Source organism: Phodopus roborovskii, unplaced genomic scaffold (assembly GCF_943737965.1).
Source record: "Phodopus roborovskii unplaced genomic scaffold, PHOROB, whole genome shotgun sequence".
Classification (NCBI taxonomy): Eukaryota; Metazoa; Chordata; class Mammalia; order Rodentia; family Cricetidae; genus Phodopus; species Phodopus roborovskii.
Genome location: NW_026126517.1, coordinates 42,012,283 through 42,040,042, shown reverse-complemented (window position 1 = coordinate 42,040,042; position 27,760 = coordinate 42,012,283). Strand labels below are relative to the sequence as shown.

Here is a 27,760-nt window from a genome sequence, read left to right as displayed (position 1 = left end):
AAGAAATCAGAGCCAGCTACAAAGTCTAGAAAGGTGTGTGGAGGGAAGAGAAGTAGTTTATAGGCAGAGAGATGATTGTGTACTAACATCCCCAAGCCAGAGTTCATCAGAGCTGTCTAGCAACTTGTATTGTGGGATGTGTATGACTCTCTGAAGGTCTCTATTCAAAGACCATATTCAGCTTTCTTGTTAGTCTCATCTAATTAGGGTTGACTAGGGTTCATCACCAGACTTAAGCCAGCTGAAAGTCTTTCATAAGGGAAAAGAACCAAAAGAACCAAATCTATAACTCATTTTCTAGCCTTGCTGATTAATGTCATGTGTTCAGAGGGAATCAGTTCATGTGTATATTAAATACTTTTTTGTTTTATTTTTCAACACAGGGTTTCTTCTAGTAGCCCTGGCTGTCCTGGAACTCTTTCTGTATAGACCAGGCTCAAACAGTAAAGAGGGCCTGGACACAGATGGCGCAATAGTTAAGAGTGCATGCTGCTCTTACAGAGAGTTAGACTTAGGTGCCCAGAACAGATTCAGTACCAATAACTAGTTCCAGGAGAATCTGAGACCCTCTTCTGTCCTCCAAGGGCACTCACAAACAAACTCACACACATACTTAAAAATAAAGTAAGAGAGTGATTTAGAATTTACTCACTAGTAAAGCTCATACCTAGCAATCAGAAGGCCCTGGGTTTAGTCTGAAGCTCTGAGGGAAAAAAATAATATTAAAGAGGATAAAGAGATAGCCCAGCAATTAAGAGCACTCACTGCTCTTACAGAGGTCTTGAGCTTGGTTCCCAGCAGCCACATGGTAACTCATAACCATCTATAACTCCAGTTCCAGGAGATCTGACCCTCTTCTAGCCCCTGTGGGCAAAACGCACGTGCACGCACATGCGCATGCACACGCACAGTCATACAAATAGATTACTAGTGTTCAGCTGTTTTATGTGTGCATAATCAATTGTATCTTCACACTGGTATGAGCTGGCTTCTGCATGATAGTAGCACCTCCATGTTCTACAGACAAATTTGATGTTAGTGTCCTACTCAAAGATGCTATCCTCATTAACCAACTGCTGCTACTTTGAGGTTCAGAAATCCCCATCAGATTTCTCTTGGCCCTCTTATAATTTGTAGGTTTTCTCCTAAACGTATATCAAACCTTTTAGGATTATTGGCAGCAAAAGATGTGAGAATAGATTAAGTATGGAAAATAGTATGTCCTCTAATGCTCTTCCTGTATCTCAGCTAGTACTTTCTCTTTTCTCACAGATGGAGTCCCCTGTCTCTACCCCGGCGGTGCTGCCACTGCACCTTTTAGTGCCAGTGGTCAATAATGACATCTCATCTCCCTGTGAACAGATCATGGTCCGTACCCGATCAGTTGGAGTCAACACTTGTGATGTGGCTCTAGCCACAGAGCCTGAGTGCTTAGGCCCCTGTGAACCTGGAACCAGTGTCAACCTTGAAGGCATTGTGTGGCAGGAAACAGAAGATGGTAAGTCCATCCGTTCCCAATTGCTTTTGCAAAGGAGCCAGTAGAGGTTTACTGTTGGAAATATTGCCAAGCAAAAATAGAAACATTGCCAGGCACTTATAAGAGTATTTGGTGTCTGCATCCTCTTGGCAATACCCACAGAAAGGGAAGTAGCACACTTGACCATTCCTAGAGATGATTTGTTTGTTGTAGTTTTGACGATTGCAAGTAGGCAAATTCTCTAGCCCTGAATACATCCTTAGCTCAGAGTGTCAGCTTTTTAGACTATTTCCTTTTATAGCTGGTAAACAGCCATTTAATAAATGTTTGCTGTGTCATTTAAACTATGTCTGTACTCTGTATCTTCCCATAAGTTTTATGGGGATTTATAGTACAGGTAGAATTTTCAGTCAGACTTTAACAGAAAATAGTACTAAAAGGGCAGCTGAGGAAATTGAGGGAATGGAGAACAGTCACTTGTTTTATTTCTTGACTTTGTTTGTTTTTCAAGACAGGGTTTCTTTTTGTGAATTTGGAGCCTGTCCTGGAACTCACTTTGTAGACCAGGCTAGCTTCAAACTCATAGAGATCCACCTGCCTCTGCCTCCTGAGTGCTAGGATTAAACACATGTGCCACCACCACCCCAGCATTTTCTTGTCTTTTTAAAATGTTTATTGGTGTGTATAACTCCAGGTAAACAGTTTGGAACATCCAAGTGGTTGCTGGGATTTCAAACTGGGCCCTTGGAAGAACAGCCATTGTTCTTAACCACTGAACCATCTCCCTTGAACGCATAGCAATGCACCTGCCTCTGCTTCTACTGGAACTAATAGCATCCACCACACAAATTGCTTGGTCTTGATTTTTTAAACATGGTCTCATGTGGCCCATACTGGCCTCAAACTTGTTATGTAGCTAATGATGACTTTGAATTCTTGATCTTCCTGCCTCCAGTTTTCAATAACTGGGATTGCAGAAGTGCATTACCACATCTGCCACTCTTAAATTGACTTAATGTTAGCATAGTGACTTTCAAGTTCTTCCTTTTTTTTTTTTTTTTTTTTTTTTTTAAATACCTTAAGGTACAGCCAACTCCTTCCTCCCACTGGTTGCCTCACTGCCCAGCCACCTACTTGATGCTTGTTTCCCTTGGTATGAACAGTCTTCATAGGCCCAGTTAGTAGGGACATGTTCATGTAGTCTTGTTTGGGGCTTTCACTAAGCAGCTGGCTTGCTATAAGCCACTGCTGCCCAAGGGTGCCATGAAGACTTCTTGTATGTTCCTTTTGCCCTGGAGAACAGAAACTCTTCTGTTTTGGAATTTCTCAAACCTAAACAAAAAGACACTTAAGCAGTTATTTCAGATCCTTGCTTACAGTTAGTGCTGCTTTGAGTGCTAAAAGGGTTCTTTCATAAAGAATCAAGTACTCATCAGAGCATCAGTGGTTGGAGAATGTACGTGTCAGAGTCCCATTGTCTCTGCACCAGTACCCAGTGGAAGAGTCCTCACTCTGCATTTAGAGACCCATAGTAACACAGCTGATTATTGCTGATATTATAGAACTGACTTGTTAGTCTACATTTCGTTCTGGTCATTCTCACAGCAGTCTGTTTTCATAGGATTTTTGTTGTCATTCAGAATTATTGAAAGTTCTCCATTCCGTAGGTGCTAATGTATTTCAGGTAAAAAGGATATAGACACTAATGCAAAAAAAGACATGTCCCAATGTGCATTTACAGTATACATTCTGGAAATAACAAATTACATGTATAACTTTTAATATGTAAGGCTGAGAAAATGACTCAGAATTAAGAGTATTGGTTGTTCTTCTCAAGTACCTGAGTTTGAGTCAGCTTACAGCCTTCTATAGCTCCAGTCCTAGGGAATCCCATGTCCTATTTTGACCTCCTTGGGCTCCAAGCACACACATAGTGCAGGCAAAATATCTGTACACACAAAATAAACTTGGATAAAATATAAAAAGATGCCTGTGGCTAAATAATCTGAGCAGACACATTGCGTTAGAATGACAAAAGTTTATGAATAGCAGCATCTTTTTAATTTTATTTTAGTTATATGAATATTTTGCCTGCATGTGTGTCTTTATACCACATGTACACAGTGCCCATGAAGGCCAAAAGAGGGCATGGGGTCCCCTGGAACTGTTGGCCACTAAGTAATCTTCAGGAGGGATCCATGCCTCAGTATATTGAAAAATATATCATTCCCTGTTTATATGTTCTACTTTTCTTCATGGTGGTGAGTCTGGGCTAGAGATATGGCTGCTTTTCCAGAGATCCTGAGTTCAGTTCTCAGCATCCACATAATGGCTCACAGGTAATGGGGTTTGATGTCATCTTCTGTCTGATTCCCTCTTTTATTCTGCAGGCATACATGCAAATAGAGCATTCAAACAATAAAATAAATAAATAGATGGAAAAATAAATGGCTAAATATCAAAAAATATGAGCTAAGAATAAATACTGCTTTTAGCATGTTTGAAGACCTTTTCATTTATTTAAATATATGATTTGTGGTTCTGTTTTGCTATTTTTAAAATTTGTGTATATGAATGGTGTGTGTGTGTGTGTGTGTGTGTGTGTGTGTGTGTGCGTGATATCAGGAGAGGGCATCACATCCCATGGAATTTGAGTTTGAAAAGATTGTGAGCAGCCATGTGGACACTGGGAATCAAACCCATGTCCCTGCAAGAACAAGTGCTCATAACTAATGTCTTAACTCATGAGCTATCCCCAACTCGGGGAGATAGGGTCTCACTGTGTCTCTGTGCTCTTAACTCTGTATCCTATGCTAGCTGGGAATTTAATGGTAAGCTAGAGCTGGCTGCTAATTGTTGGATGACTTTCCTGCCTCAGCTTTTTAGTTTTGTTTTTAATAATATTTAATTAATTGTTATTATATGTGTGCATGGTATGGGTCTGGGGGACCCTCTCACACATGGAGGTCAGGGGACAACTCCTTCTAGCTTTATATGAATTCCAAGGATCAAACTCAGATCTTGGGGGGTTTGGCAGCAACCACCTTTATCCTCAGAGTCATCTTGCTGGCCCTACTTTAATATTTTAGTACCAGATTTTTCCCACCTTGTCTTTTTTGTGTTTAAAGCTGAGTGCTTTCCTTCATTTCTGCCTTTCATTTTAAGGGGAAACAATTTGGTCTGGAATGTTCTGTTGTAGTTTTGAGTTTTTGTTTGTTGGTTTGGTTTGGTTTGGATTTTGGTTTTTTGTTTGTTTGTTTGTTTGTTTGTTTTGAGACAGGCTTTCTCTCTGTGTAACTTTGGAGCCTATCCTGGAACTTGCTTTGTAGACTATGCTGGCCTCAAACTCACAGAGATCCTCTTGCCTCTGACTCCTGAGTGCTGGGACTAAAGGTGTGTGGCACCACCACCTATGGGAGGGTCTTTTATGTGAGTTTACACTTGAATGGGTTTCTTTAAGAAACAAGATTTAAAAAAAAAAAAATTTGGAGTCATTGTTCTGTAAATCATAAAACTACATACAGATACTTTTAAAATATTCTAGCTCCTTGTGCTTTTTTCTGTACCTGACTTTTGGTATAAAAGAAAGAAAAAACATTAAAGATTATCTAGAATATCTTATTGAGAGAGGTTCTTGCTGTGTAATCCAGACTGACCAGAATTTGTTCTCATGTTGTCTAGAATGACTTTCTGATCCTCTTGCCTCTGCATCTTTTTTTTTTTTTTTTTTTTAAGATTCATTTATTGTATATACAATGTTCTGACATAGCATGAGAGGGCACCAGATTTCATTATAGATGGCTGTGAGTCACCATATAGTTGCTGGGATTGAACTCAGGACCTCTGGAAGAACAGCCAGTGCTCTTAACCTCTGAGCCATCTCTCCAGCACCCTTGGCTTTACAGGCACACAACCCCGTGTCTGGCTCTGCCTAGAGCTCACAATCCTCCCATCTCTGCCTCCCAGGTGTTAGGAGTGGGCATGTGTTAGCATGCCTAGTTATCTAGAATGATTTCTTTACATCTGAGCCATTTTCAAGACAGCAAGGCTGACACTATGTAAGAATTCCAGAAAGTGCTATGGGTTGTCCTGTTTGGGACAGCAATCCTAAGTCAAGGATGTTGAAGGTCATGTTGCCATATGTGCTTTACACAAGAATTAGCGGTGTGGTGAAAAGAGCACTAAAGTGATGATTTAGAGACTTTTTATGCTTCTACCACTATTGTTGTGACTCCTGACTTTGTATTACTTTTTCATAGCTGTGACCAAATAAGAACAACAACAGTGAAGTGGGTAGGGGTTTCGTTTTTAAAAAGGGATATATAGTCGGCTATCGCCCGGAAGCCAAGACTGGCAGGAGCATGAGATAGTTGGTTACCTTGTGTCTGTGTTATGCAGACAGCAGTCAGGAATCAGGGTCAAGATGTGAAATGCTGAGGCTCACCCTTCCTCTAGCAAGACTCCCATCTCCTGAAAGTTCTACAACCTTCCAAAATAGCACCACCAGTTAGGGACCACGTGTTGAGATGCATGAGCCCTCCAGCTACAACAGGCTTTTCTTGGTCTGCTGCTTTTCTTTGAAAATAAGTGTTTTGCTTTGTGTGTATATATATGCTACATGCATGGTACCTGTAGAGGTCAGATGAGGGTTTTGAATACCCTGTTGTGGAGATTATAAACTCCATGTAGTACTGGGTCCTGAACCTGGGTTCTCTGCAAGATCAACAAGCGCTCTTAACACTTGAGCCCTATCTACCTATCATTATGACCATCTTAGCAATAATCTTTTGAATTTATATTTCATGACAAAACCTTCAGATATCTTCAAAGATATTGTGTTCTCAGAAACATAAGTATGAAGAAACCTCAGTACCAGATATGAAAATAAAGCATGTTGAGTAGCAACCCTTTCTGGCTCTGCCTCTCAAAACACTTCTGCTTGTGGATGTATTGTATGGTGTTCCTTTGAAATTAAACTGCTTCAATAATCATATATCTAGATTAATCCTGCCCCTTCATGTAGAAATTACTCTTATAACATCTTTGGAATTACTCTGGTCTCTATTTACCAGAATATCTGGTTGTTTTTTTTTTTTTTTTTTAAGATTAAAATGCCCTGCGGCCATGTTTCTAAAGCTGGCACATGCCCTTCAATGGGTATGAAAATCCACAGTAATCCTGATCTGACTTCCAAAATGGAATTCTCCTTTACTGTTATATATTCAGTTTTCCACTTGTGTTGTAGTACAGTACAAATATTTCTGAAACAGAGTTATAGGAAATTGTGTTCCAGAACATGTGCTTTAGCTAGCTCTTTGGTGTTGGGTAAATTAGTTTCTGTTTCTATATTTCTAATTTACAAAAAGAAAAAAAAAGAGGGATTTAGACTAAATTATTTTACTCTCTATTAGAGCATTATTATTGTTGTTGTTGTTGTTGTTGTTGTTGTTGTTGTTGTGATACTGTGTCCAAAATGGTAGCCTGTATTCACATGTGAGAACCTGAAATGTGCCAGAAACTGAGGAACTGTATTTTTAAATTTTCATGTAGCCAGTTATACTGGCACATCTATGACCCCAGCACTCAGGAGGTTAAGGTAGGAATTATTTGAGACCAACCTGGGAAGCATAATAAATAAGACTGTCTTTTTAAAAATCTAATGATGTGGCTGTGAGATGGCTCAGCAGTTAAGAGCACTGGCTGTTCTTCCAGAAGACCCAGGTTTAAATCCTAGCACATATGTGGCAGCCTATAACTGTCTGTAGTTCCAGTTCCAAGGGATCTGATACCCTTACACCAATGTACATAAAATAAAATTTAATTATTTTTAAAAACTAATGAAATCTAGAAATGGATGGTACATATGCTGTGGTCCAGCACTGGGAAAGCTAAGGAAGGAAGAGTTGCAAATACAAGGCTAGCTTAAGCTGCTAAATTAGCAAGACCCTGTCTCAAAGAATAATTAATTAATTAATAATAAATAATATTAAATGTAATAATTTCAATAGCCATTTGGAGAGTGTGTGCATGTATACACCTGTGAATGTATGTGTGTTTCCAGGTTCTCTAAAAAGAAAGAACATCAATTAGGGTGGCAAAATGGTTCAGCCCAATCAAGCCTAACAACCTAAGTTCAATTCCAGGAACCCACAGTAAAAGGAGAGAACCAAATCCTGAACATTGCTCTTTGACCTTCGTACACACTCTGTAGCTTGCACCTTACACACACACACACACACACACACACACACACACACAAATAAGATTTTTTTAAAAATTTAAAGTAACAATGATTTTGTGAGAAAATAGTGAAGGCTAATAAGTAGCTGACATCTATGCAGACCCAAGGTGACTTCTATACTTTGGCTTCTGTTTCAGAATCTGGGTGAGCCCTGCTCTTTGGTCTATGGGCTGGACTTTTCTGTATCAGGAGTGGTTTTCCTTTACCATGAAGTTTGGCTTGCTTGTGTAGCTCCACTAAGAACCTGCCCAGTGCTTCTTTATGCTCAACTGTTTACAGGTCTTTATCCTTCTCAAAGGAGAAAGAGCCCTCCATGACTCTTCTTTTAAGAAAAGGGTAGTTACACTTTGTTATTCTAGTGTAGAAGAGAAGAGTTTGTGTACAAACTGTTAAATACTGAATTTTCAATATTTGTCATGTAAAGGTAGTACATGGCTACTGGTTTTTCTTATATGCTACAATTAATGGCCTTTCCCCTTCAGTCTTGCTTCAGGCAGCACTCACCTGGAGAGAGATGGTTTGTAGTGACCAAACCATCTGCTTAGCCTATTACATACTGGCTGGGTTCATAAAAGCCTAGCAGTCATTGTCTGACACCACAAATCTTCATAGCAACAGACCACTACATGGCAACAGCAGCCACACAAAGGAAACATTAGGGAAATCAATACCTACTTTCTCCATCCCTCCCCAACCAAAAAAAAAATTGACAGCCAACACATTCTTCCCATCTAGCAGCTTCCTTCCAGGGGGTGCTTTAGGAAATGATGTGTTTCTATACCCTAGTGGATTATGTTATCTGTCCACTGTCATATATTTAAATCCTGAAGCCCTAAGGAAAAATTTGAGTCATAGGCTCTTTTGAGTTTCATTTTGCAAATTGCAGAATAGACTACTATTCTTCAAGGGTGAGAGACCTATTACTTTAATGTACTCTATCCCAACTGTCTCACTCGCCATACACACACAACACACTGGCCCCATACACACACAACACACTGGCCCCACACACACACATACACACAACCCCCTCCCCCAACACATACCAGTATGGTACAGGGAGGCCAGGCTGCAGGCTTGTGAATAGGTAAAGTTATTTTGAAAAGGATATTCTCTTCAGATCATGTAGAACACAGTCCTATTTTGTACTGATACTGTTCTTTACAAATAATTTAGTTCCTAAAGTTTAAGTGTTCAAGTGACACCTAGGCCATAAATACAGTTCTGACATGACCTGTTATAGCCTAAACCTGACTTAACTTGGAAGTCAGAGCCTTGATGTTTTCTTGCCCTGTTGATAAATTTATATTACTAGTCTGTGCTCTACTTTCCCCCTTTGTAAAGAGAGAGGGTTGGGCTATATTGTATTTCTTGTAGCTCTTAATATTTATGCTTCTGTGATCATTTGTGTGGGACAGAAAAGGGGATAGTCCTTGTCAAATATTTGTAATGAAATATAGATGTTGAATCCTTTGGCCTTAGTGCTTACACTGCTTTAAAAACAAACAAACAAACAAACAAACAAACAAAAACAGGTCTTGACCCTACACCACTCATAAAACTGCTTATAGCAATGATGGGCAGAGCTATCAACAAACTTGGCAACCAGCATTCTCTCCCAGGGCAGTAGCTTTAAACCAGTTCAGGCAGAGCTTTGCTCCCAGACTGCTGCTACATGTTTCTGAGTCTGCTCCTGCTTCTTACTAAGATGAGAGACAGAGATGAGAGAGATTCACACTTCTCTACCTTCCCTTTCTCTCCCCCTCTTTCTTTCTGCCTTTCCCTCTCATCTCTCCCTGTCCTTTTCCCCCTCAAACAAGAGGCAGTTCCCCACCCCTTCTAATACCTCATTATCCCTTCTCCCTTAGGCTTTACAGAACAAAGAAATCACAGGGCATCAACTTTATAATTTAGGCAGCTGGAGATAATTTCCCCAGGATAGGGTGGGTAGGTAGCTTATTCCTCCTGGCATGAGACAGCATTGCTAAATGGCCTTGTGATATGTCTGCCAAGGCTTAGGCTTTGTTAGGGCTACTCAGGCCTCTCTGTTCCTGAGTTAAATTATAGTGAGGAACCAGGCGTATGCACTTTCATAGGGGCAGGATTAAGAAAGCATGGAAAGTGTGTCATTTTTAGGTCTTGCTAATTGCTTAAGGAATTTTTGTTTAATCCACTGTCCCAGTGCTTACTCCTGCCAGATCCTTTATTTCTTTCAGTTGTTGCCTTCATGGCCTTTTCCATAGCAACAAGCTGCAGGACAAAAGGTCTAATGGTAAGACATTGAGTAGACCCTACCCCACTCTGTTCCGTCCCATTCGTCCCTCAGTTGTTTTCTGTTTTTTTAAGGATATCTTTTTAAAAATCTAAAAGGCTATGGAATACTTTTCTACTTTCATTGAGCTCATAGTCAAACACATTTGACCCTAAAGTTACTGAGAGAATAGCTTCCCCAGGTACCCCCACCTCTCGGGAATTCATAGATTGCTTAACATTAAAATACTTGAAATAATACATCTTATCATTTACCAAATTTCCCTCTGTTTTTCAAGTTTTAGCTCTCTCCATAGGATTACATTTAAAAATCTTTGACTCAACTATCAACATAAAGAATGGATTAAAAAAAAAGACACCTCCTCCCCATGTGCTATTGCATCAAGTACTAAACTGCTCTGCTACTAGCCTGCAGGTTGGGCCAATTGCCTAAAGAACAGAACTGGCTCATATCGCACAGATCAGCCACTGCCTGCTTTGTTATATTCCTCACATGGGAGTCACAAACCCAGATATTTGGGTTTTTATCAATAGGTCTCTTTGAACAGCAATGTAACTATGTACATGGACCATGTGTGTACAGATCATTGAACATACAAAGTGAACATACCCTATGTTATCAGAACCTAGATGAAAACAGTATCTTCAGAAAACCTCATGTTTAACTTCCAATGACTTAGGTTCCCTCCCATCAGTTTTACTGCCAATGTCATAGGTTAGTGTTGCCCATTTTTTTATTACATAGATGAAATCGTTGTAGTATGTACTTTTTGATGTTGAGCTGCTTGTCATTATACCAGTGAGACTCAGCCATGTTCTGTGTAGTTAACTTTTAAGACAGGGTTTCACTATGTAGCCCTGACTGGCCTGGATTTCACAGAGATCTACCTGCTTCTGCCTATTGAGTTCTGGGTTTAAAGGTGTGATCCATCATACCTAACCTATAACTAACTTTTTCTTTTCATTGTTTGAGTGTTCTATTATATGAATAAACTCATTCTGTTGTTCATGAGCACTTCAGTTATTTTTAGTTTGGGTCTGTTATTAAAAAAAGTTGCTTTGGAAATTCTTGTTTATGTCTTTTAGGGAATGTATGTATGTATGTATGTATGTATGTATGTATTCCTAGCTATATATACATAGGAATGGCATTCGCTGGGTCAGATGGTATACACATATAACTAACTATAATGTATATTGCTGATTTCCTAAAATAGTCATTCAGTTTACTTCTTTGTTTTTTTAAGACAGGGTTTCTTTGTGTGTCCTGGAGCTGGCCTCGAACTCAGAGATCTGCCTGCCTCTGCTTCCTAAGTGCTTTTAACATACTAGAATGGTATTGTTCTTCATTAAGTCTTTTGGTGTTAGGATATGTATACTGGCTGTGAGTCTGCTGTCAGACTAATAAAAACCTCTGTGTCTTCTTGCCTGTTCTTATTGTCAACTTTTCCATGCTTATAAATTTCGTTCTTATGAAATCTTGTTTGTCTTTATTTTTCCTTTTGTTATTAATGATCTTCATGTCCTGTATAACAGTTTTGCCTATCCCTAGATAGTATTCTAAGTTTCTTCTGAGATCCTCTATTTTTCTGTAATTGGCTTTTTTATTTAGGGTTTGACTTCAGAGTCAAGGTTGTTCATTATTCCATGAATACCACATGACTTAACTACACCTTTATAAATCTTGACACCTTGTAGTAATGTAAATCCTCTACCTAGCTAGGTTGTGGTGTACTTCCTTAAGATCTTCTTGGCTATTCTTAGCACTATGCATTTCCACATGAATGTTAGGATCAGCTTGTCACTTTTTTAAATGAAAAACAAACTGCTGTGATTTTGATTGGGCTTACATTGAATCCACAGATTAGTTTGCAGACAATTCGAAGTTTTATCCTTCTGCTTAATCTAGTGTTGTATACTGAGAGAGCTGATCCTCATGTCAGAGCAAGTCACTGATAGCCTTTGGACAGCTTGATTGTAGCAGATCATGTGTTACAAACCAAGCTCTTCCCATTACCCCCAGTATTCTGAATCATCAGGTTAAGATGATGGGTGTGTTTCCATGTAAATGTCATCACTACTGTTCTCCACCCAGCTTGACCTAGACTTCAGTCTAGCAACTACAGTCTAGTGAGACCTAGTTAAGCTAAAATGTGACTGATTTAATTGATAACTTGCTCTGCCTTTGAGGCTGTATTAGTTTCCTAGTACTCTTGAAACAAACCAATAAAACCTGGCCAGCTCAGAACAGCCATGAAGAATGCTCTCCATTCTGGAGGTTAGAAATCTGAAAGTGTTTCTAGAGCCATCTCCCTCTTGCAGTTGTTCACAGAAACATTGCTTGGCAATCCATGATGTTCCTTGACCAATGGAAGCATCAGTCATTTACATGCTATCTTGCTTCTATGTCTGTGTTCTGGTCCCCTTTTATTAAGGCTACTGGTGTCACCCTACTAAAATTCTAGCACTTGGCTGTTGGAAGTAGGGCATGTGGCTCTTTAAAGTCAGCCTTGCTAAATAATGGATTCAAGTCCAACTTGGGCTGTCTCAAACAACAAAGCTACTATTTTGAGATTCCTTGGATATGAATATGTATTTGGGAGGAAGCACAGTTTAGTCCATAACAGGAGCCTTACAGTTGTCACAGTTTGGAAAAGGAAACAGTTTCTCCCCTATCGTCATTCTGTGTACAATATGTAAGAGCCATGGTTTCCCAAGGCCCCTAGGGCAGATGATCTGCCCCTCAGACCCCAATTGTTGACTGCCTTTCTCTCTGCACATTGCTGTTCCCCTTCCTTGTCACTGAAGTTAGCCTTTTAACAAACCGTGAACCTGCCAAGCCAAGGTTACCAGAAAGAGAAATAGGTTCCAGAAGCTCTCAGCCTCTGGATGGAAAAGAATAGAAAGAAGAGGCACTTTGAGTAAGCCAGCCCTAGCCATGCACACCCTGGACATTCCTGCTAGTTAGTAAAGCACTAAAGCTATGGACAGTGTGATTCCATCTCAGCTCCAGGCAAATATTTCCTCAAAGCAGTTGCACTTTTCTTACTCTAGGGTTTTTCAGAGAAAGATTCCAGCAGATAGGATGGCCTCTGACCATCACTTGAATATGTTAACCTCAGCAAAAGAAACTGGGGGACATGCAGTTTAAGGATATGTGAACTGATCTGTGTTGCACTGCTGCAACATTTTCCATTGTGAGAATTTACTGATAAAAGGAAGAATGCTCTCAGAACGACAACCTTCTTCCAGGGTTCCCCATCCATCCCAGAGACATTTAGAGTGTTGTGCTTTGTTTGACCTTCCCCATAACAAATCTTCTGCTTCAGAAATGCTCAGGTGAAGTGATGATGGCTGTTTGGTATTTGGGGGCTTTCTTTACCTTATTCAACTTGAAAAGATTCTAGAAATAGGGGCTAAGGGGTTTCCTTTTCTGTCCACTCTAAATTTGGAGGTAGACTGTTAAAGTTTGCTATCTTCACCATTTTCTACAGCAGTATTCCAAACCTGGGTCCACTTCCCAGCAACCACAAAGCAGCTTACAACCGGCTGTATCTAGTTCCTGATCTTCTGTTCTTCAAGGGCACCAGGCACGTGGTGCACAGACAGACTTGGAGGCAAAGCATCCATACACATATTAAAGTAAAGAAAAGTTCAAGGTATTGGAACTATACAAGAACCATGAGTAGGGTTTTGATCATTGTGTTGTGGACAGAGGGATCTCTGTTACAAGAAGGGCAAGAGAGGAGAGTGTTACTTACTAGGAAAGCAAAACTGGTGGCTTTTATAACCTCAAGAGAACAAAAGTGTACTAAACAGTAGTTTGACACTTTCTAAAATGTGTCAGCAACAAATATTAATGCTCATAGTTAGCCTAGCACTGTTATTAGGCTTAGTGATTTCTATTTCTCTGGCTGAGCTAAGCAAATAGAGCTTTCTAGGGCACCTTTTATAGTTTTAAATGAAAGGTTTTGTGTAGATTTTGTTTTGCGGGGGAGGGGGGTGCAGGGAATATTTTAAAAAAAAAAAAAAAAAGCCCGAAAAACAAAACCAGGTGTGATGGCTCCCCTCCTTTATAAGGCTGAGGCAAAAAATTGCCATGAGTTCAAAGCCAGCCTGTGCTATAAAGTGACTAAACAGAGTCAAAATAACTAAATAGAATCACCCAAAGATGATCATTGTTTTCATACATATACATTTTTCTTTTAAGCATATTGGGATCCTTTCCTGTATGTTTTAAGGTCTTTGTTTGTTTAGAGGAATTTACCATGAACATTTTCTTATAAAGTTAAATAGCCTCTGATAACATGTTAAGTAATCACATAGCATCCTGTGTTAAGGATTTATCATGATTGGTTTAGTTACTACATTATTTTCTTTAAAGATTTATCTAATTATATATACAGTGCTCTGCCTGTATGTACGCCTGCAGGCCAGAAGAGGGCACCAGATCTTATGGATGGTTGTGATCCACCATGTGGTTGCTGGGAATTGAACTCAGGACCTCTGGAAGAGTAGCCAGAGCTCTTAACCACTAAGCTATCTCTCCAGCCCCTAATTATTACATTATTTTCTTTCTATATAATTTTTAAATATAACTTCTACAATTTTCTAACACTTCAAAATTTGGGGTTTTTGTTGGCTTTTTTTTTTTTTTTTTTTTTTTTTTGGAGACAGGGTCTCATGTATCACAGGTTAGTCTTGAACTCAGTATTTAACTGAGGCTGTTCTCGAACTGCTTCCATCTAGATAACCCGAGGATGCTTACATACTAAGGAAACATCCTCCCCACTGAACTCAGTCCCTCACCCTGCATTTTGTTCATTATGTCATCAATAGGCAGCCCTCTGGCAAAGGAAACACACAGCGTGTTTTATAGTAATAACTTTGCAGCTTTTCCCTTCAGAGATTGTTCCCTACTTTTTTCCTCTTCCTGTGTTGCCTTTTGCTTAGTGGGTATTTCTTTTTTTATTCCTATGTCTTCTGCTGTGTAGCCTTGCCTTTGCCATCTGTATGCAGCCTTATTTGTGCTGATGTTTTTGTTTTGCTTTGTATTGTTTTTTGATAGAGAGCAGTCAAACATAAAGTCAATATCCTGTTTCTCTGCCAAAAATTAACCCATAGTTGTTGTTGTCATTCATTCTTAATTTCAACTGTAGCCCATAGAATGTGTAGTGTTATACCACACAATAGTTAACTCCTGAGAACCAAAGGAAGTATGTTTTTACCTTGTGAACAGCACAGTTAAAAACATAGCTGTAGCTGGTGGTGCTGGCTCACACCTTTAATCTCAGCACTTGGGAGGCAGAGGCAGGAGGATCTCTGTGAGTTCAAGGTCAGCCTGGTCTACAGAGTGTATTCCAGAACAGGCAGGAACTGTCTGGTTTCAAAATACAGTCTTGAAAAACAAAATAAAAATACAGCTATAGTAGTTTAGGGCTATACTGACTTGGATTTGGTCTGACTAACTGGGCTGCATTGAAATTGTACCTTCTTTTTGTTATGTTTGAGACAGGGTCTTATATAGACCAGGCTGGCCTCAATGACTTGCTGTGTAGGCAAGATTGACTTAGAATTTCTAATTTTTTACTGATAAATCCTAAGGGTTTAGATTATAAGCAATCCACTAAACCTGACTGTCTGTGCATCTTACTTATAAACTATATGACAGGGACTAGAGAGATAACTCAGAGGTTAAGAGCACTTCCAGAGGTCCTGAATTCAGTTCCCAGCAGCCACATGGTGGCTCACAACCATCTATAATGAGATCTGGTGCCCTCTTCTGGCATGTACTCATACACGAAGGCCGAACACTGCACAATGAATGAATGAATGAATGAATGAATGAATGAAATCTTTTTTTTAATAAATAGATAAGTAAATGATATGGTGGTGGGATGAAGTGCTCTGAGCTTCTGTTTCGCCATCCATAAAGTGGGATTAATACTACTACTTTGGAGGTTATTCAGATTAAATGTGAGGTAACATAGAGATGATGCTTAGGCATAATTAATAGTCACCAGAAATGTTTGTTTGTCCCATCCTGTTGGGAACTTGGCATACGTGCTTTGTGTGTCACTGGGCTTGGAGAACCCTTCCCATAGCTTCAATGAGATTATACTGGGATCTGAATCTAGAGTAGACATACTCTGCATGTGAGAACAGTTAAGTTCTAAAATCTTCTATTGTATCATTTCTTAGTATAGTGGTTCTCAATCTTCCTCATGCTGTAACCCTTTAGTAGAGTATCTCATGGAATGGTGACCCTAACCATAAAATTTTGTTATTACTCATAACTGCAATTTTGCTGCTGTTATGTAAATGTAAATATCTGATATGCAACCCCTGTGAAAAGGTTCTTCAACTTGATCACCACCAAAGGAGTTGAAAACCACAGGTTCAAAAGTGCTATCATAGTGGAAGAGGATTTTTTTTTTTTTAAAGGAAGAACAGGTTTATTCTGGTTCAGAGATTGAGAGGATCAGGCCATGGTGAGGGAGGAGGCATGGCAGCAGCAGTGTGAGGCAGCTGGTCACAGTGCATACAGTTAGGAAGCTGTTGTTCTCGTGTGCTCTGTCAATGCAGTTACCTCTGAAGATTCGAAGCCACCTCAGGGACTCCCACAAGTATTTTACACTGTCTGGAGGAAGGGTGAAGTCTCAGCAGTGTTTAATGCCTTGGTGGCATTTCTGAGGGGCCCTGGACCAAGCTGAGCTTCACTTCCAGAGCTTTCATTTGAGCTCTGTCCAGGACGTTCTCTAAGGCAGAGGAGGAGGAGCAGAAGAGAAATATTTATCCCAAAATCTATAGCACAGACGGAAATATGTCAAAAGCTTGAAGCCAGTGGGGCTGGAGCGATGAATTTAGTTTACAGCACCCATATCAGGCATCTTCCAATTGTCTATACCTCTAGCTCCAAAGAATTTGAAGCCATCTCCTGGCCTCCTTGGCTACCTATATTCTCGTGCACAAGCCCACAAAAATAAAATAACAACAAAAATAAAATAATAAAAGTAAATTGTTTGGGTTTTGGTTTTTCAAGATGATTTCTCTGTTTAATAACCCTGGCTGTCCTGGAACTTGTTTTGTAGACCAGGCTGGCTTTGAACTCACAGAGATCCACCTGCCTTTGCCTCCTAAGTGCTGGGATTAAAGGCATATGCCACTATGTGTGGCTCCCAAATTTAAGAAAGAAAAAATTGAAGTCAGGTGTCATGCATACTACTGTAAACCAAGCACACTGGAGCAGAGGCAGAAAGATCATAGGCATGTACACATAACACACACACACACACAGACTCAGAGGACAACTTTTAGTCATCAAATCTCTCCTACCATGTAGGGTTCAGATTCCAAACTTATGCCATCAGGCTTGCCTTTTCCTGCTGAGCCATCTTGCTAGTTCCTGTTTACTTTGTTGGTGGTGGTGATGGTGGTTGGTGATAATGTGAAACTGTCACTATTTAGCCCCAGTCTGGCCTGGAACTTAAGATCTTTTTTCATCAGGCTTCTGATTGTTAGGATTACAGGCATGTTCAGCCACGTAAAGCCCTATTTACCATAAAATGGGCAAAACGACAAATTGAACCTGTCATTGTTACCAAATAATAACAAATAGCTGTAAGCCCCCTTTAAGATTTGTGGGGTGAATTTTTACATTTGCTTTATATGTGTGTGTTCATGTAGGAGAAATTTTATATCTTTAAATAAGGGTGTGCAAATAATACCAATAGTTTTCTTAAACACTATTACTAATACAAATAATTAGCAGATAACCATATAATTGAGAGCCAAAGGAGACTAAATTGTAGAAGTCAGTTTATCTTTATCCTTTTCTGAAGTGGTGACTTTGGGCCCAGGGCGGCAGCTGAGCAAACCACTTCAAGTTTTTAACTGGTTTTTCACTTGGAAACTAGGTAACTGCCATAAGTGCCTACTGATGTGAAAAGGCCAGTAGAGGTTTGTTGCAGGCGTCTTCTAGACCCCACTCTGTAGCTTTAGGTTAATTATTCTCCTTGTGACAAAGAAAGTGAAAGCTGTTTTGTTTCTGTTCATGACATATATGAACTTGCTTCCTTACTCTTGTGAACCATTGTCAACTCTATGTGCTAGAGTTCCGCCATTTAGAATTTGGTTTTGTTTTTGAGACTGGGTCTCTTATAACCCAGGCTGGCCTTGAATTTGCTATGTAGCCCAGGGTAACCTTTAACTCTTGACCCTTCTGTCTCTGCCTTCTAAATGCTGGAGTTGTAGTCATTCATGGCATGCCTGGCTCAGAATTGGGGGTGGGGGGCATAACGTAAGCCATGATCAGTTTCTAGTTTTATGTCACTACTCCATATTACCTACAGTATTGTAGATTAGGATCAAATGTGCTCTACAGTGCCTCCCTGACTGGCACAGTCCTGGCCCCTACCTGGAAACTTGGGCCTCCTTTCTTCAGATTCCTGCCATAACTGCAAGTATAGTTACAATAAACTACATACAACAACAGTTTTAATTTAATCCTGTATTTTTTTAAAAATTTATTTATTGGGGCTAGAGAGAGTTATATTTATTTATTTATTATGTATAAGTGTTCTGTCTACATGTGTCCCTGCAGGACAGAAGATAACACCAGATCTCATTATAGATGGTTGCAAGCCACTGTGTGGTTTCTGAGAATTGAACTCAGGTTCTCTGGAAGAGCAGCGAGTACTCCTAACCTCTGAGCCATCTCTCCAGTCCCTGTTCCTGTCTTTTAAAAATTATTACTAGTCTTGCTGGGGATGGGGACACACACCTTGGTCCTCAGCACTTGAAAGACAGAGGCAGGCAGATCTCCATGAGTTGGAGGCCAGCCTAATTTACATAGCAAGTTCCAAGACAACCAAAGCCACATAGACCCAGCTCCTCAGGAATCCCAGGCAGGAAAAATCATGAATTTGAGACCTGTCTGGAATAAATAATGAGAACCTATCTCAAAAATAAAAACAACATATCTTAGTCTTTAGAGAGTCTCTTTACAGCTGGGTGGTCATGTTGTACACTCAGAGGCAGAGGCGGGTAGATCTTTTTGAGTTCAAGACCAGCCTGGTCTACAGAGCAAGTTACAAGACAAGCTCCAAATCTACATGGAGAAACCCTGTCTTAGAAACCCAAAAAACAAACAAACCAAAAGAGCTTTTTTTTTAAATTTGGGCAGATTAGAATATTCATCAGCTGCCCTGTGGGCCGATTCATCTTCCAACCTGGTAAATAAGCATTACCTTTGGTAATGTCATCTGCTTATCCCTTCTCCATTCCTTCACTCTGTATTATAAATACTGTGAAAGCAGAGTGAAAGTCATTCAACCCTACCTTCATACCCACAAAAACACACAAATAGTCCCAAGAGATGGTTCAACTGGTACAGCATTTGCCATGCACACCTGGTGAGCTAAGTTTGATCCCTAGATTCTACAAGGTACAAGGAAAGAGTTGACTGTACAAGGTTGTCCTCTGACCTCTATATACATACCATGGCCTGTGCATGCCCACACATACAGTAATAATAGATAAATTTAAAAATATATTTTAAAACCACACATAGAATGTTGCTTTAACTTAATAGTAAGGTACTGCAGTCTACATTATCTGTGATTTTAACTTCTTAATAATGCTCAGAATTTTTCCTAGATGGGAAATAAAGGGCTATGAAATTGATAGCAGAGCCATCAAAAAGCTAATGAATTATACAAATTACCCCCACTTTTGCATATTTATTTACTTACTTTATTGGGAAGAGAGGTGCATGGGACTGTAAAAGTCAGAGGACAGCTTTTAAGAGCCAGTTCTTTCCTTCTACATAGTTGGTCCTGGGGCTCAGGTCCAGGTCATTGGGCTCAGTAGTAAGCACTTTTACCCCAAACCCACTCACCAGCTCTTACCTCTTACAAATGACAGTATGGTTGCTCCAGCACCATCTAGAGGAAAGTCTAAAAATATTTCAAATGCTATTTTACAGTTTCACTATCACAGTTCTTTTAAATATCCTATCGTCTTTAACTAGTTATGTCACGATATTAAGTATAGCTCATTCAAGCATTCTTTACTCTGCCCTTATTTCTGCATAAAGCATGTCATTATGTGTGTGTGTGTTTATCCCAATTGTATTATAAGACACATGAGAGACCATGTTTTTGTGTGTACATACAGATGCATGAGTATGTTTGTTGGTGACTCTGGTGTGTTTGTTTGGTATGCACAGACTCAGGCATCTGCTGTATCATTCTTCACCTAATCACCTTGAGTAGGTCTCTTACTGAACCTGAAGTTAGGGTGGCAGCCAGCAAGCCCCAGCATTGCTTCATAGTGCTGGATTTACATAGGCATGTGTTGTATTCATGCTTGGCTTTTTATGTGGGTGTTGGAATCCAAACTCATGTCTTCATATTTGAACAGCAAGCACTCTTACCCATTGAACCAGCTCTCAAACCATGTCTAATCACAAACTATGGATAGGATCTTATTAATTATTGATTATTAAATGATGGCTGTAGATATTACAAACTAAATATAATATAGCAATATAGATTGTTCATTCCCCAGGACCCACATGGTAGAAGAAGAGAACTGTGTGCTGTGGTACACATACACACACACACTCACTATGGTACAAACCTATAATCCCAGTACTTGGGATATGAAAGCAGGAGGATCAGAACTTTGAGGCCACCCTGGTTACCTAGCAAGCTCAAGGCTAGCTACAGAGTTAAAGGTCCGAGGCTGTAGAAAGGAGTTCTTTCCCAGCACCCGCAGGTTAACTAAAACTGTCCACAGCTCCAATTCCAGGGGATCTGGGATAATGTTCTGGCCTCCATGATCACCAATTACACACACAGTACATATGCATTCATGTAGGTAAAACACTCCTACAGATAAAATAAAAACAAATAAATCACCCAGCAAGGTGGTACATACCTTTAATCCCAACACTGGGGAGACAGGTGACTCTCTGAATTCAAGGCCTGCCTGGTCAGTAGTGAGTTCCAGGCCAGCCTGAACTACATAGTGAAACTCTGTCTCAAAACAAGTTTTTATTTTCCATGACTTATCTGAATGTAATAGCCCCAAATCTATAGCAACTGACAAGAGTTGATTTAGAATCAGTGCTGAGGAAACTCTTGAGAGTCTCTTCCTTGTGTTGACACAGTCCCAGCCCACTTCTTTGTGTTGTCTCATCTACATCCTTTGGGATTTTCTAAATCCACTCCTCTTTCTCTGGTCTGCACAGACCATGACTATCACAATACATAGAATATGGTTTGTGGTTTTGATATTAAGGATAAAGCCCAGGACCTTATGCGTGCTAAACTTCTGCTCTCAGCTATGACCCAAACCCCTTTGCATATACTTGAGGCGTGGGAGAGTCTGATGTTTTGAGATACTATTTTAAATTTAGTTTTTAGTCTCTTGATGGGCTGACCTTGAACTCCTGGGCTCACATGGTTCTTCTACCTCAGCCTTCCAAGAAGTTGAGACTAATGCATGCCATCACATCTAGCCAGTGAGTTTTATGATTGGTCGCTCAATCTTAACAATAGAATGATACTTTCAGTTCAGTAATCATGTATCTCTATCTCTGTTCTGTTTTGAATCTCCAAGTAGTAGTTGGCACAATGATGGAGTGTAAGTAATCACTTATGTTGGCTAATTGCTTGAAAGCAGTGTTTGAAGTAAATGAATCTGACAGTAGCTTTACTGACTGGTTTGATAGAACTGAAACCTGGGGTTCTTAGTAAAGGCAGTTGAATTCAAAGATGTTAAAATATTCTTTAGGTGAGTTAATGAAGGCTTGACCCCCAATGGTTTCGGTAGAGATGGAATGGAAGACATTATTATTGAGAGATTTCTGTGTCAGTGTAGACAGGCCAGGGTGGCTGGCTCCTACCCAATACCTCAGAAGCTGGCTTCTGTTTCCTTCTTTTTAGCTCATATTTCTACTGCACCAGGCCCCAAATTCCCTGCTTTCTAGGTTACATAATCATCATTTGCTCCTCTTAAGGAGCTATACTTCTTGTAACAGTCTAGTTAAGGGTGTGGCTCAAGAGTGCTTGCCCAATATGAATAAATCTGAATTTGGTGGCTAGCACATATACCCCCCTGAAGTGAGGGAGGAGATGAGGAAGGAGTGGTGGAGGTAGAATAAAGAAAGGAATTAAATCTTGTAACAGGAAAACTGTAGTAGATCCCTTAAAGAAAATACCAGCTCCAGGCTGTGTATTTAAGGTGGTGCACATCTTTAGAGCCAGCACTTGGGAGGCAGAGGCAGGGGATCTCTGTGAGTTCCAGGACAGCCAAAGCTAAACAGAAACCCTGTTTTTTTTGTTGTTGTTGTTGTTTGTTTGTTTGTTTTTGTTTTGGGGGGGAACTACTTTAAAAAAAAAAACAAAACAAAACAAAAAGCACCAAGTTCAGGGCGTGACCCCTCCTCAAAGGAATAACATGTAAAGTGACAGAAGAGGACACCTGATAACGCTCCTCTGACTTCTGCAAGTGGATACAGATGCACACCCACACATACTCGTGTGCATATACCACATGTACACGCAAAATTTCTAAAGTAAAATAGTAAGCCATGCATGGAGGCACACACCTCTAATCTCAGCATGTAGGAAACAGAGGCAAGCAGATCTCTTGTTTACATAGTGAGGTCCAAGCCAGCTAGGGCTACAGAGTGAGACCATCTCAAAAAATAAATGACTAGGAGTTGGAGAGATGACCTAGTGATTAAGAGCTCTTCCTGAGGACCTGAGTTAGGTTCCCAGTACCTATATGATGGTTCACAATTGTCTGTAACTCTACTTCCAGATGATCTAGTGCCCTCTTCTGACCTATGTGGGTACCAGGCATGTATGTAGTACACATACATGCTAGCAGGATACATGAAAATCTTTAAAAATACATAAGGAAAAAGAGGTGTAGTTCTAGTCCCCCTGTGGGGAAGAGGATGCCTTGTCACCTTCTGTGTGTCTGACTCAGTAAAGGTGATGAATGCACAGAGAGACATAAAGCACAGTTCATAACAGAACTGCTATCTGTAAATATGCCAAAACTTCATTTATTTTGTGAACACTTTAAAATAGGAATCCTTAAAAATGGAGACCTAGGGCTGGAGGGATAGCTCAGCCATTAAAGGCCAGGCTCACAACCATAAAAATGGAGACCTGTTTTTTTTTCTTGCTTTTTACTGCCCTAAAGCTTGTGCCTTTTGGAAAAAGTAGGTCTGCAAAGTGTTATTTTTTTGCCTTTCCTTCCTGTCCTCTTACTCTCCAGCTGTCTCAACTCAGAACCTCGTAGGAAGAGTGTTACACTTCAGCAAAATGTGTTTCCTGTGACATTTCAACAACCCTCCATTTTTGTCTTTCCATGTTAGAAGTGTTCCTCTTCCTCTCTGCATTGGCAGCTCTCTTGACTTGTCCCCCTTCAGCTCAGCTCATCTAGTACTGCTATGTTTGTAGAGTATAACAGAGGAAGAAGTCATATTTATAAACATGTGTTCCACCAAGCTGTTTCAAGAATAGAAATAGCATCTATCTACTTGTGTCTGTTCTCTCTGCAGTTGTACTCATCCAGCTGTGTTCATCCACCTTTATAAATATGTCTCCTGTCTCTGATCTGTTGTTGTTGTTGGTTTGATTTGTTTGGTTATGGGCAGGGTCTCTGTATGTAACCCTAGCTGTCCTAGAACTCAGGGATCTGCCTCGGCCTCTGCCAAGACTAAAGGTGTGCACAGTCATGCCAGGCACCGTTCTTGTTTAAACTAAGCAGAGCAGCCTATCACTATGAGGGAGGCATCTGATTGAATCACTCTGCTAACACATAAAATCTATCTCAATTACTTAAAAAATAACTATTTCCTTAAGAAGGCAAGATCTTGGAAAAGGATAGAAATCCTATTCCTTTCTTTCCTTTGGATACTTACCCCCTTGTAGACTTAACATGCCATTTATCATAGGTGAAAGGAGAGGTAAATGAATAGTCTAAGAAAAATAAAGGTTAATAAACATAACAGTGCAAAAGTAAATAATTTCTACATGTCATTAACTGCCATCAGTAAATGACCTGCTGAGGAAATAACTGATTAGTGTTAGAAACTTGACTTTACTCCAGGGTATAAAAAGTTACAATTAAGAAAGAAAATAATGACATGCTGTCTTTGAGCCCCCATTGTCCTTCCTCATAACGCCATAGCAGTTGCTAGTTTATTACTGGGGCCACCTGCTCTCAAGGGCAGCCCTTTTAACTGCTAGCTACAGCCACCACCCCAAAAAAGAAAGAGAACAATGAATGCTTTTTTTGCTTTTTTGTTTTGTTTTGGTGGTGGGTGGTAGTGGTACATGTCTTTAATCCCAGTACTTGGGAGGCAGAGTTCAAGGCCAGCCTGGTCTACAGAACAAGTCCCAGAGAAGCCCTGTCTCAAAAAAAAAAAACCACATACATACATACATACATACATACATACATACATACATACATACATACATACATACGGCCCTTGGTGGTCTTTGCAGAAGACCTGAGTTTGGTTTCCAGCTCCTGGGTGTGACATCCCAGATGCCACGTAGTACTGAGGATTATGTAACTGAGTCCATTCTCTTCTGAAGCAATTTGGAATTATTTTTCCAAACTCCCAATAATTGTGCCCTGTGATTAGCAATTCTACTTACTTATCTTACAGACATATTTATGCCAAACAAAGCTGAATCATTTATTTAAGGGTATCCTTTGCTGTTTATTTGTAATAACAGAAGAATGGAACAATCTAATTGTCTATTTGAATGCAGCCATGGGGGGTGGGGTGGATATTGTAATTCCAGGACTCAGAAGGCTAGGTTAAGAGGATTGGAAATTCATGACCAGCCTGGGTTTGATCCCTAGAATCTAGTAGTGGAAAGAGAACTAGCTCCCTTGACTTACTCTGTGACTTCCAAATGAACATGTAGTGCATGTAGATACACACAAATAAATAAATGTGGGATTTGGGGGGGTTGTTTTGTTTTAATAAAACGATGTATTCCTTCTATCATTGTTCATTAGCCTTCAAGTTCCCTACTTAGAAACGTTCAATGATGTTCCTGTAAGAATTTTCAGTGGATAAAGATTCCTGATAAGCCTGGTGACATATGTTTGATCAATGGGACCTACATAATAGAATGAGAGAACTGATTGTTGCAGACGGCTTCAGCCCTCTCCATGTATGCCATGTGCACCCTATCTCTCAATAATTATATAATGAAAAATATATATTCTTCCTTAAATGACACCACTTTGTTGAACTGTTCCATACACTACTGTCTTTCATGTGTATAGTCTTTCCAGATCAGCACATGGTGAATCAATCTTTATTTCCCCCCCGCCCATTTTTGTTTTTCAGGACAGTTTTTCTATGTAGCCCTGGCTGTTCTCAAACTCTCCCTGTAGACCAGGCTGGCCTTAAACTCCCCTGATCGTCTTGCCTCCATCCCACAAATGTCACTGCCATAGTTGGTGCTACCATGCCCAGATGTCAGTGTTTGGGACTCTTAATACTCTTTTTGAATTTAGGAATATTGTCATGTTACATATTCAAAAGCCTTTTTCCCTTTTGGGGGGATAGGGTGGGAAACAGGATGGCATGTGTCTTAGCCTGGCCTTGCTAGCTAGCTGTGTAACTGAGGATGACTTTGAACTTAAATTGCTTCTAATTCTTCTAAGTGCTTTGGTTACAGCTTTCTGCCACAGTACACAGCTTTATATGGTTCTAGAGACTGAGCTAGGGTTTTATGTGTGCTAGATAAGCACTCTGCCAAGTGAGCCACATCCCCATCCTCTAGTTCTTCTTTTAATAAAATGAACATACCAAGATATTTATTGTGACATGACTTAAGAGTGAGGCTGGTTGGAGAGAAAGCTCAGTGGTTAAGAGAAAACATACTGATTTTCTAGAAGACCCATGTCGGTTCCCATCACCCATGGCTTCATCAGGCACCTACAGTCATGTGCACAAGATACACTCATATATACATAATTAAAAATGATTTAAAATATGAGCCTTTTTAAGAGGAAAAAATGCACCAAGCAACCTAAGCTGTAATATATATATTATATATATGTGTTATATATATATATATATATATATATATATATATATATTAATTACATCATTCACTGAAATATTTGAACTCAGTTAAAATAAATGCGTTAAGTTAGGCATTGGTGTCACATCCATATAAGCCCAGCACTCAGTAAGTAGGAGCAGAAGGATCAGGAGAGCTCAAAGCTATCCCTTAGCTAGGTAGAGTTTGAGGCTAGCTTGAACTATATATAGCAAGACACTGTCTTAACAAAAACTAGGGAGGGCTGAGGGTATAGCTCGGTCAGTAGAATGCTTGTCTAGCATGAACAAAGCCCTGAGTTCAGTCCCAAGCATTACATAAATCTGGGTGTATAGGGGCCTTCCTATAATCATAACATCCAGAGGTAGTGGGAAGGGGTTCAGAAGCTCAAGGTCATCCTCAGTTATACACAGCAAATTCGAGGAGAGCCTAAGAGCCATGAAACTCTGCTTCAAAAAAATAAGACATGTCTTGATCAGGCTGTGAAATCTTTGAACTATTCTGGTCCAATCATATCTGTCCCATTGGTACTAAAGCACCGCTAAACTTTCATGGAAGTTAGAGTGCTGCTCAGATGAAGAATATTCTTTGCAGTGGCCAGAAAATTTGTATCACCTGTACTTCTCTTTTCCAGGGATGTTGGTGGTGAATGTGACATGGAGGAACAAGACATACGTAGGCACACTTCTTGACTGCACAAGGCATGATTGGGCACCCCCAAGGTGAGCATGTACAGACAATCTAGTTTAGATTGGTCTGATCCTCCACATAATTAATGGATTGTTGCATCTTTATCTTACTTGAGTTGGCCCAGTTGGCCTCAAACTCAAGCCTCCTAAGTGCTGGTAGCACTAGCTTGAGCCACCACACAAATTATATCCACTTTTCTTTCCTCCTTCCCTCCCTTCCTCCCTTCCTCCCTTCCTGGGACAAGGGTTCATTCTGTAGCCCAGGCTGTCTCAGAACTCAGGCCAAGGTGGTCATGTTACCTCAGCCTTCTAGGTGCTGGGATACAGGTGTTTATTTGAGTCATTGTGCCTGGCCTTATTTCCAAGTTGCAGTTTGATTTTTAAATGAACATTTCAAGTCAGTCTCAGTGCTATGTCCCTGTAATCATAGTCCTTGGTGGGTACAGAAGATCAGGAGTTCAAAGTCAGTTTCAGCTACAGAGGGAGTTTGAGGCTAACTTAGGTATATACCTTGTCCCCAAAATGTGTGTGATAAGATTAACATTTTAGGGCTGGGATATTGCACGAGGTTTAGGGATTCATTCTCGACAGCATCACAAAAATATAATAAAAAACCATTAATATTTCAATATCTCTTTATACTTTATTCCTAATGTTAGTACCCAGTGTGCTAGGGCTTGAGAGCCTAAAATATGGTGGAATAATCTAGAACTAGTATGCAAATGACATCCTAGAAAGTTACTATTTAATATAGTTCCCATTCATATTCCTAAAAGAAACCATAGTCATTAAAATGAAGGCTGAGCAGGAGAATTGCTGCAAGTTAGAGGCCAACTTTGACTACTTAGTGAAGCCTGGGCTTCAGAAAGCAAAACTGAGTATAGTGTCTCTTGTTGGGAGGCCCTGCCTCACAAAACTCACATGGTTTCCCCTTATTAATATCCTGTCCTATTTGTCCTTTGCC

General features: G+C 40.0%; 1 protein-coding gene across 3 annotated transcripts in view; it reads left to right on the top strand.

Moving 5' to 3' along the window:
* Znf609 (zinc finger protein 609) overlaps nucleotides 1–27,760 on the top strand; it is a 138,136-nt gene that overhangs the window by 96,770 nt on the left and 13,606 nt on the right. For all 3 annotated transcript variants that reach the window (XM_051197793.1, XM_051197792.1, XM_051197791.1), the window contains exons 3-4: nucleotides 1,273–1,498; nucleotides 26,742–26,829. In XM_051197793.1, the coding sequence (XP_051053750.1) occupies nucleotides 1,273–1,498; nucleotides 26,742–26,829 (314 nt within the window). The remainder of the gene's footprint in view (nucleotides 1–1,272; nucleotides 1,499–26,741; nucleotides 26,830–27,760) is intronic.